The sequence below is a fragment of the Pogoniulus pusillus genome, chromosome 22 (assembly GCF_015220805.1).
Source record: "Pogoniulus pusillus isolate bPogPus1 chromosome 22, bPogPus1.pri, whole genome shotgun sequence".
Classification (NCBI taxonomy): Eukaryota; Metazoa; Chordata; class Aves; order Piciformes; family Lybiidae; genus Pogoniulus; species Pogoniulus pusillus.
In genome coordinates, this window is record NC_087285.1 from 12,564,013 (window position 1) to 12,574,892 (window position 10,880).

Genomic DNA, 10,880 nt, shown 5'->3' on the forward strand with positions numbered 1-10,880 from the left:
TACAAACTACATCAATTCCAGGAGCTGCCAGCAGCAGCAATGTCCCACACCAGCAATTTCCATTGACTCAGCTGAAGGGCACAAGGAATCATTGTGTCACAACCCAGCTGATCAACACCTCTGACTCCACCTGTCTGCCTCATCCTTCCATCTCAGGACCCAGTCATTTGCAGCACATTTTAGAGCCTCTCTAGGTAGAGGTTTTAGCCAGCCATCATCAGAACATGATGTCTCAGACAGAGCCTACCTAGTATCTGGAAGCTCAAAGGGTCTTTCCTCTAAGATGTTCTCCCTCAGAGCAGCTCAGTACTGCCCTTGTTCATCACATGCTCACTGTGAGCTGCACCATCTCCTGACCTCAAAACCTGCTCTTCTTTGAATGAACAACCTAGAAAGCACCATTGCTGCTCAGTATTTCAGAGTGACTCAATATATGAATAGGATATTTTTAAGTATTGGAAAAAAAGGTGCTTCTGTGTTTGTAAGATCTTGCCTGTCACCAACATGCTGTCAGAGACAAGCACTCCACAGCTGAAGGGCCAGAATATCTCTGCTCTGGTCCAAACTCAGCACCAATGTGCTCAATAACCTCGAGCAAACCCTGGTGCTGCCTCCCAGGCTCTGCTGCTGAGAAACTGGAGCAATAGAAGCCCTAATGCCTTGCCTATGCTGCAGCCATCTGAGCTAGCTGAAGTGAAGCTGGTCCACGTTATTTTTCCTTCCTGAAATCAGTGCCTGCTACTGGTGTGCCCTCCTTGGGTGCTAAGGAGCTGAACATCTGCACTTCAGTGGCAGCCACACACCAAAGCCATCACCTGATCCCCATGCTCAGTAAGGCTACACAGGATTTGCTCTCCGCCCTGAGCAGTCCTCCAGTAATCAGTAACCCTGTGGTCACATTGCACCCTCTCATACAACAGGCATTGATCACAGCTCAAAAGCCTCCAAAACCCTATTAACAAGGACACTAATTAAAATGTCATTAGAAAAGTAAGGTCTCAGCTGAAACAATGTTGCATGGCCTCCAGTGCCAGGTCTGCCACTAGCACTGTGGAGAGGAAAGATGCTGATGTTTCCAATTTGCTTTTTGGAGCTCATCATAGGCTCTACACCGAGGAGCAATTTTCCTTTTAAGGTGGACCAGTGTGAGGTTCCTTTTCTATCAAAGAGGTTTCTTTAAGACGTTATTTATAGAGCCTCTTGTGAATGTGACTGTGCTTTGCATCCCACACGCACTGCTGTGATGTGGGACGAAACGTTCTTGTGGAGCCATTAATTAACACCAACTCAGGAGCTGCACCAGAGCACAGCTCTAGGTAGTCAAATTGTCTTAGTCTATCCAAGTACCACTACTGCTGACCTCCTAGTCTTGAGCTATTTTGTGCTTGCTGCTTTTCAACACACCAGGTCAACTACATGGGTTGTCTAAAGGTAGTGAAGTTCTTATCACAAAACGTAATCACAGAATGGTTTGCGCTGGAAGGAACCTTAAGGATTATCTTGTTCCATTTCCCTGCCATGAGCAGAGTCACTTTCCACTAGATGAGGTTGCTCAAAGCCCCATCCAACCTGGCCTTGAAGACTTGCAGGGAGGGGGTATCCACAGCTTCTCTGTGCAACCTATTCCTATGCCTCACCAACCTCATAATAAAAAATTTCTTGCTTATCCTCAATCTCAACGTACCCTTTTCCAGTTTGAAACCATCACCCCTCAACCTGCCACCACACTGTCTGACAAAATGTCCCTCCTCATCTTCTCTTGTAGGCCTCCTTTAAGTATTGAAAGGTCTCCCTGGACCCTTCTCTTCTCCAGGCTGAACAATCCCAACTCTCAGCCTGTCCTCACAGGGGAGGTACTGCAGCCCCTTGATCATCTCCATTGCCTCCTCTGGACCCTCTCGAACAGGTACAGGTCTTTTTTACACTGAGGGTCCCAGAGCTGAACACAGTACAGTAAGAATCTCTAAATGAGAATGCTTCTCTCCTGCCCTGAGCTCTTCCTTACCACTTTATTCTCTACATCAAGCAGTCCCAGCTTTCTTCAGGTTATGCTCTGCAATGACATTTTCTGCTGCCACATCTTATTAGCATCATCCAGTCCAGACATCTCTTATTTCTCTTCTGCCCCATTTGAGGTGGTTACTGTGAAGGAGGATGTAGCTTTCCTTGGGATCTCCCCACTACGTGGGCATTTTAGCATTTTGTTTCCCTTTCCATGAACTGAGAAGCCTTTATTCAGCAGTCCACATTAATAGTGGTTGGTGACTTCCACAAAGCCACTTAAACTGACACCTTTCATCAGGAAGTAATCTTAGCTATTAGAAAAGCAAAAGACAGCAGAGGAACAAAACACCTCAGGAGCCAAATCCAGCCTGGGGATCTGTTTTGCATTTCCCACTCCTCTGCATGTTCTTAATTATACGTATCACAGAACTGGGGAGCTCCCACTCAGCACTAATACATAACATATTACTGGCTGGATTTGGAGCACGTAGTATGCATTTCCACCCCTTCAGCAGCCAATATCAGGATGATAGTGCTAAGGCCAACAAGAAGTCTATACGATACTTTAAGCATCTTATTTCCAGTGCAAGAGTTAAACATAACGACTGAGGAGGCTCTCTAAAGCCTCCTGTATTTAACTTAATGACAAGCAGGACCTCTCCTGACCAAAAGGCCACTGACAGCCTGAAAGGTCTGGGTTATCCCAGCTCATCTTCTAGTATAGCTGTGTTTAACTACAGATGATCAAAGGACTGGAAGACCTTCCATATCAGAAAGCATGAAAGAACTGGGTTTGTTCAGCCTTGAGAAGAGAAAGCTTAGGGGAGGCCTTATTACCACATAGCAGTATGTAAAGGGTGGCTACCAGAATGAAGGAAACTCCTTTTCTACAAGGACTTACAGGAAAAGAAAAGGGGTAGTGGGTACAAGCTACTCCTGGGGAGATTAAAAATGGAATCCAGAAGAAAAAATTGCCCATGAGAACAATTAGACATTGGAATTATCTCCCAGGGGAAGTAGTGGATTTCCCTACACTGGATGGTTTTAAGACTCAGCTTGATAGGGTGCTGGGCTAGCTCATTTCAACTACACTGTCATCTAAAAAGGTTGGACCAGATGAACAGAGAAAAAAAATTCCATGAGCCAAATCCTTGAATGCATATCACACCAAACCAAACATCTCCCCTATCCTGACAAAAACCCTACCCAATTACTTCCCATTTCCTTGCAAGTCTGTACAACACCACAATTCCAGTGGAGGGGACACTGCTCTACTCGCTCATGCTGGCTTCTGCACATGACAGCCATGGTCCATCTCATTTTTACAGGCTGTGCCATGATCTCGGCTGTCCTCCTCCTCTGGACTGTGCCCTGTGTGGCAAATCACATCCTGGGGGGCTTTGCCAAGGGAGAGCTTCAGGAAGGTTCCCAGCTGGCATGCAGCCTGCCAGGACCTCCTGGGCCACCTGGGCCTCCTGGTGCACCTGGGACTCCAGGGACAGTCGGCAGGATGGGCTTCCCAGGAAAAGATGGCAAGGATGGCAAGGATGGGGATAAAGGCGAGCACGGTGACGAAGGTAAGAGAAAACTGTTCTTGGCACCCCAGGGATAAAATGTAAAAGTAATGCAACAGCTCAGTTAACAGCAACCCAAATCTCAGGACAGGAAACATCTCATTGGAACTTTCTAGAACTTTCTGCTCCCCTTCTCCAAAATCTCACATTTGTCAGCCTTTGCCATAGAGTTTCAGACTCACTTTATTTGCTGACAGCAGCTTAATGTTCTTTACAATTCCTATTGGTTTCCTTTTGTTGCCAAGTGAGATTTTCCTGATTCCCATATACTCTCTCCACATCAGACAAAATGATGGTCTCTGATTCCTGCTCTCAAGGAAACAGTCAGGTGCTCATCAGAGCTCTCTAACTGGGTGACAGGATATGTTCAGTCTAAATCAAAGTAAACAACAACCTTTCTTTAATCCTGAGCTGAGGCTCTTGTTTAGCTCCAGCCTTACAGCAAGCACCATGACCAGCGATGGAGAGGAAGTGGTGATTTCCAATCGCCACACTAGAGTGCACTCCTGATCCAGCACAACACCAGTGTGCCAAGGCTGCATCTTGTCTTCTCCCATCCATAAACCAGGGAATTCAGAGAACAGGTTTCCACCCACAGCTGCGTTTAAATCAAGTCTTGCTAGAGACAGGGCAGAAATCCTCATGAATCTGTTGTATATTGGACACTACCACAATCCAATCAGCACTAATCAGAAGTTTCAGCACCAGCGTGACAGTCCAACTTGCTTCCCACCTCATGAACATCCCTGCACCAGGTATTTTCTGGTTCATGACTGAGGCTCAGCTTCTTGACACTTTAATTTTTAATTATTTGGTTTTTTGCACAACAGTTTCATGTTTAATTATTTTTTTAAAATACTCTGCTCAAAGCTAGGTTCCAAAAGCTTCACAAACCTGTCCCACTCTTTAAAATCCACACAATCTAAAGCTTGTTTCTGGCTAGCTCTATAATTAATTACTCCTTTGCCTCAAGTGAGCCAGATAATTGAACCAGCCTTTTGGTCCCTAAAAGGGACAGACTGTCCTGCTCCTGAGTCTCATTGTTATCATGCCAACTACCTACCTAACATGGTTAGTCAGTTCTGACAGATGTTCAGCCCCAGGTGGTATTTCACTGAGAATCTCACCATCAAGGTTTTCCTCCTAAGTGAAAATTATACTGCTGCAACCATACAACCCCTTTCCACTTGCCATATCATCTCTTTCATTGAAAAATTTACAAGGTTATTTGTCTTCTAGGTCCACAAGGCAGAACAGGAAACCCCGGCAAGCCAGGACCAAAGGGGAAAGCAGGAGCTATTGGCAAAGCAGGCCCACGAGGGCCTAAGGGTTTGAAGGGTAATCCTGGAAAAAATGGGGCACCAGGAAAGAAAGGGCCCAAAGGGAACAAGGGCGAGACCGGCATGCCAGGACCCTGCACCTGTAATGCCAACAAAGCCAAATCTGCCTTCTCCGTGGCAGTCTCAAAGAGCTACCCAAGGGAAAGGCTGCCCATCAAATTTGACAGGATCTTGATGAATGAGGGAGGACATTACAATGCTTCCAGTGGGAAATTTGTATGCAGCATCCCAGGTATTTACTACTTCACTTATGACATCACTTTGGCTAACAAACACTTGGCTATTGGCTTGGTTCACAACGGGCAGTATCGCATCAAGACTTTTGATGCTAACACAGGGAATCATGATGTTGCCTCTGGATCAACCATCCTTTCTCTGAAGCAGGAGGATGAGGTATGGCTGCAGATCTTTTACTCAGAACAAAATGGGCTTTTTTATGATCCTTATTGGACAGACAGCTTATTTACTGGCTTCCTGATATACCCTGATCAAGATTATCTCAATGAAATATAGGATGAGAAATTAACTTGAGGGAAAAAATAGGAAATGCATGAGACCACACTCCAGCCAAGTATAGCCTGTACATGAATATGTGTGAGATTATCAAACAACTGCATATCATATTGGATACTTACTTGATGCCATCAACCAGTCCACATGGTGCCAGGACCACTAGGGCCCACCCTTAAGCAGCCTCATGAATCAATACATCTCAGAGCCATTCATTATGTATTCCATGATGATTCCAACACACCATGGACACATAACTCAAATACTGGTGCAGAGTACTTTGATTATTATAAAGCATGGAAACCAACAACCAGTTCCTGAAAGCTGAGCTCAGAAGTGCCTCTGATGTTGAAGAATGTATCACTATGTCTCCTCCCTCTACACCCTATAACAGCAATAATCCTTGTGCATACAGAGCTGCACTTCACTGGCTATTCAACAGTCAGGAAGTTTTCAGCTAAAGTTATAAAAGTAAGAGCAGCTCCCAGCCTCATCAAAGCAGCAGTAATAAGCAAAGGCATCTGGTCTAAACGGGAAATGACACAAAAGAGAGATCTCGTCTTTAAGGTTGAAGATAAGGCTCCTCATAGAACACAAGCTGTTGCACTGAGCACCACTGGCATTTCTCAGATTGCAGCCTCAATATACCAGCACTGGGGTCCTGCATCTGGTTTCAGACAAGCATTGATAAGCTGTGACCAGAGCCTAAACTGGACTGTGCAAGTATCCTCTGAGCCACAGCAGAGGACGAACTTCACAATTAAGACCCAAGTGTCAAAGACTTTGACTCCTGACAGCTTTTGCTGAGGTAGATACTTGTGGTGCTGCAGGGATCCTCCTCAAGACAGTATCTTACTCCTGCTTTGCAGTTTTGATGTTGTATGCCAAATATTACAAATGTTCCAAAAAACCCAGTGTTTTGGTTCTAAACCACGTGGGGGGTGGGGGGGAAGTCAAACCCTGGACTTTCACTAAACTGAGCTTAACAATTTTTTCCCCCTCTGTAGCAGCTAATACAGAGACATGCTCCAAAATGATTTGCTGTTACTAGAGCAAAGAGCTATCCTGCTATAAAGCCACTCCGTCTGGTTGCCTTGCCCCAGGGTGTCCAAAGCTCATGTAACAAAGAGGTCTGTGTTTCCATAGCCAGATGGAAGGAGTCTCTTCCTTGCTATCTTGGTTTCCAGTCATACTTCCTCATCTCCTTTATTACTTGGTGAAAACTCTCATGAACTCTAACCATCATACTGAGGCATTGAAAGGCTATCCCTTAAGAACAAAGATTTTTTTACTATTTTTTCCCAATCTTACTTTTACAAGTCAAAATATTTGTGTGATTTTCATGAACTACAGCAATTGTGTTGTATCTTACAAAGATCCTGTCAAATACACTTTATAAACCGAAATAGCCCTGCTGGAATAGTCTGGATATTTACAAAGCTGGATTCCCAGAAGGTATTTCAAAACTGTGTCACAGATTGCACAGTCACTGTTGGGTATAGCTGGTGGATTTTGTGCAACAGGAGTATTTCCCCTCATCTCCCAGCCCAGTTAGCTGGGGAATGTGCAGACTTTTCTGCTCCCTGTGCAAGAAAACCTGCAACATGGAAGAATAGGATCTGTCCATTGCCCTGAAGCTGCTCACCTGGATGGCCAGTGTCCTGTCCCTGGCAATGGTTGCCAGGGACAACCATTTATTTTTTCCAAAGCTCCCTTCTTTAAGGTGTCCTGGAGTGCATTTGTAGGCAGCCTTCCCAGGAAGCAGCAGATCAAGAACTGCATTTCTGCAGTCCCAGGAGTTCAGTGGAGAAAATAACCCCTTTTTGGCTGGGCTAAGTTACATGCAGGTCTCTGTCAAAACACAGGTTCCCCAGCAAATTTACATGTTAGAAGCAGCTCAAGGGAGGTGGTGGGACACAGGGAAGGATGTTGCCTCTCCACAACACCATCCAGCTGTACTGCACCCAACAGGAAAATGACATAGCAGAGCTTTAATTAACCCAGTAGTCCTCACAGACCACTGCTGTCAAGAGACAAGCCGTGGCTCCCTCCTCAGTTCTTTCCCCCTGATTTAGTGTTTTAGTCATCCCCAAAAGTGGGTGTTTTGGGAGTGGGGTTTTTTTTATTGCCTGGGGCTTAATTTGTTGTCAATACAGTTTTCCAGTGATTTTATGAGACAAATCCACTTGGTGCCTGAGCTAGGAGGGTGCTAGAGCTAGGAGAACACCAGAGGGAAAAAGCCTGAGGAGGGTGAAGAGGAAGCAGCAGTGAGCAATGAGATCAGCTCAGTCTTCCCTTGTTATCTCCAGAAAAGACCCCAGCAGGGAGCATTTCCTCCCAGCATCATTCATTCCAGTATCACCCCTCTCAGAGGAATATGAGCTGGTTTCCCCAGATGAGAAGCAAGGGAAGTTATTAACTGTCTGGCAAAGCATCCTTTTGATTCTAGTAAAAAAGAAAACCTGCAAGTGAGTCTTTTAAGTCTGCAGTATCAAAATGCAAATTATAACGAGAACCATTGCCCCCCACTGAGTGCTCAGTGTGTAGTGCTTGCTTTCATTTTGGAGCTGCAAAGTCCTTCCCGCAGGAGCAGCACAGGACTTCTGGCACTAGCGAGTTCTGTCCAGCTAGCTAGGAACTGACTCGGGTCACCTGCTGCCCTCTACCTTGCACAGTTCAAACCCCAGCCTAGGCATCTGCTACCAGCGAAGACTCCAACACCAAGAAACGGAAAACTCAAACTAACAAAATCTAGCAGGCAAGAGGGAGAGGCAGACTGTTTAACCCCTCATCAGTGTGAAGTCTTTTAAAGACATCTTCGTGAAGGAGGCAGGACTATTTGAAGTGATAGATGTGGGCTCCTCTTGCACAAGTTCCTCTGAAAAAGATGCATTTCCTCTCATGATGCTTTAAGAGCAACTTGCATGTTGAACAGAATGTCTCCACTCAGCCCAATCCGGCAGGGAAAACCATCTCAAGCAGCTGAGGGCTCTCCCCATTCCTACCTTGCCCAGGTGGAAAGGGAGGTGGTATGGGCAGCTGGCAAGGTACAAGTGTGCTTGGGTCACTACAGGGCCAATTACTGAAATATTAAAAGGCAGGGGAACACCTCCCACCACCTCCCCCACACCTAACTCCAAATGACTGGATCTGACTTTGGAGAATTTAAAACAACATTCTGGCTTGCTTTTGCATCTTTGGGCTGCATTTTGGTTTGTGCTCATTGTCCTCCAGCCAAACAGTTCTTTGTTTTTAAACTGAAACTGAGATTTACATAAAGTCTCCCTGGTTCCAAAGACAAAAAGTTTCTGGAAAACTACCAAGTAAAGCTCTAGTTTTCACAGCCAAGCTCTCTCAAGAGGGCACCACTCCCACACAGACTGTTTGCCCCAGCCCAGGCATCTCCTTCACCTCAGGCAGGGTGGGAGAGGAGCTGAGAATGGCAGTAGCTGGGTGAGCACACGGGCACATGCCATCAGGCAGCAAGGAGGAATATCCTGGCTGAACCAGGATATTCCATCCACATCTGCCACTCTGGCACAAGAGCTGTTATGCTGCAGCATTCTCCTGCACCTCAAGTGTCTGAGCTGCCCTTTGCCCCATGTTTTAACACTGATAAGAGCTGCTTCTGCACCTGAAACAAGCCAGGTCAATCAGCAGAAGCTGCAGAGTTACATCAGGGCAGCACAAGCCCATGACCCACAGTTTCACATGCTCCACTCCAGCACTGCTATAACCCCAACAACAGCTCTGTCGTTCCCTAGTGACTGTGTGCAGAAGAGGCTGTGTCCTCTGGGTGCTTGGCAGACAGGTTGAGAAGTGAAAGACCTCTACAAAGAAGGGTATGTTCATAGTCCACATAAACCACTGGCTGGGAGTTATCAAGCACAAAGCTTGGCTATTTCAGGCTGTTGGGCAGCAAGAAGCCCATGAGCCTCCCCTGAGGGCTCTTGGTGCCCCAAGGCAAGGCACAACTATCCTGACTCAAACCGCTCAGCATCAGCAGAAAACTAGAACTGTTACCATTCCAAAGCCTTTAAACAAAACTAGCTCCTCAAGCTACACAGAGAGACAGAAGTGTTTCCTCTAAACAGTTTGTAATATTGTCCTTTCCTTGCAGTGCCATAGGCTTAGCGTGGCATGGATACACACCCAACAGCAGCTCACTAGGGTTAAAGCCCTTCCTACCAGCCAGGCTTAGTAATCACAGTTCCTAAGGACAGTCCAAATCCTATATCATCTTTAAAAAAAGAAACCAAAAAACCCATATATAAAAATCATTCATAGTTTGCTTCTACCAAGAGCAAAGGCAAGCAGATTACAGCTCTCCATACCCATGAAACCCACATGGGAAGGGGCAGCCTGGCTCTCACCCTATCCTCATCTCTGCCATCTTCAAGGGCACAGAGCTCCTGCATCTCTGAGCAGCTTGCCCTTCATGCTGGCAGGTAAGATACAAGTTGCCTGAGTCATTTCTTGATCTGTTTGTGGCTGGTGTCTTCAGTTATTGGTCACCTAAAAGCAATTTTATTGCCCCAGCACTCAGAATGGTAGCAGTACTCGTGAAGATGTTAATGTGGTTTGTTAAACTAGTTTTAGAGGGAAAAACATTGCAACATTAACAATTTCATTGACATGCAAACTCAGCTTGTGTCAGTCAGGTTTTAGTGAGCCTGCACTTGTGCTTTACCCAAACACTGGCCACAAAAGAGTAACACAGAAGTTTCTGAAGTTAACAGAAACTCTATGCAAACTTGCTTTGGGAATCTCCATGAAATTTTGCTTTTTTCTCTCGGTCTGTGTTGTTTCAGGTTTTTTAAAGCATTTGAAAATCAAATCAACAGTTTTGTTGTAGTTAAAGCCTATATTTTAATCCAAACTATATTGTGACCCAATATGTCCCATTGTATCAGATCCTGACAAGGGTTTGCAGGATCCCATTTGGCTGGAAAAAAAAGAGACACATTGCAGCTGCAGTCAGTTTTTACAATACCAATGAGTTAATGACCATGTCTGTGTGTTACTCATTTGGCTATCAGAAGGAACAGCACTGTATTCCCTGTTTTATGTACGTGGCCTTGCTGGCACTCCCTCCTTCAAAAAGAAGTGATTCCAAGGTTCAAGGCTATGTCTGAGCTCTTATCAAGTGCAGAATTACTGCTCTCTTTGTTGCTGTGAATATTTTATGATATCAAAGATGCTGTTGGTTGGAGTTTGGTGGGTTTTTTAATCAACAGGGCAGACTATTTGAGTCCCACTAACAGCCATGCTACAGAAAGGAGAATCTTATTCATTATTTGTTTCCTTTTTTAATGTCAATGCCATTCTGAAGGAAACTTCTGTTACGTCATGCCTAATTTAGTTTCAGATGGAACAAGAGAAACACACAGACCATATTTGGGAAAAATAAAATGGTCTGGCTGCAAAATTAAAGCCAGCATTATACAGAACA

At 45.3% G+C, this 10,880-nt stretch overlaps 1 protein-coding gene and 1 long non-coding RNA gene across 2 annotated transcripts in view; one reads left to right on the forward strand and one right to left on the reverse strand.

The window, feature by feature from the left end:
- Positions 1–10,880, reverse strand: part of LOC135185222 (uncharacterized) — a 29,778-nt gene that overhangs the window by 8,910 nt on the left and 9,988 nt on the right. The gene's annotated exons all lie outside the window — the stretch shown is intronic.
- C1QTNF2 (C1q and TNF related 2) lies at positions 3,341–5,604 on the forward strand. The gene is made up of 2 exons (XM_064161299.1): positions 3,341–3,581; positions 4,818–5,604. The coding sequence occupies exons 1-2, from the start codon at positions 3,341–3,343 to the stop codon at positions 5,429–5,431; spliced, it is 855 nt and encodes a 284-aa protein (XP_064017369.1). The 3' UTR covers positions 5,432–5,604.

Bases quoted from the DNA above. Each gene is read 5' to 3' on its own strand.
- C1QTNF2 (XM_064161299.1), top strand. From the start codon at position 3,341: ATGATCTCGGCTGTCCTCCTCCTCTGGACTGTGCCCTGTGTGGCAAAT. The intron at 3,582-4,817 runs GTAAGAGAAAAC...TTTGTCTTCTAG, and splicing joins AGGCGAGCACGGTGACGAAG to GTCCACAAGGCAGAACAGGA.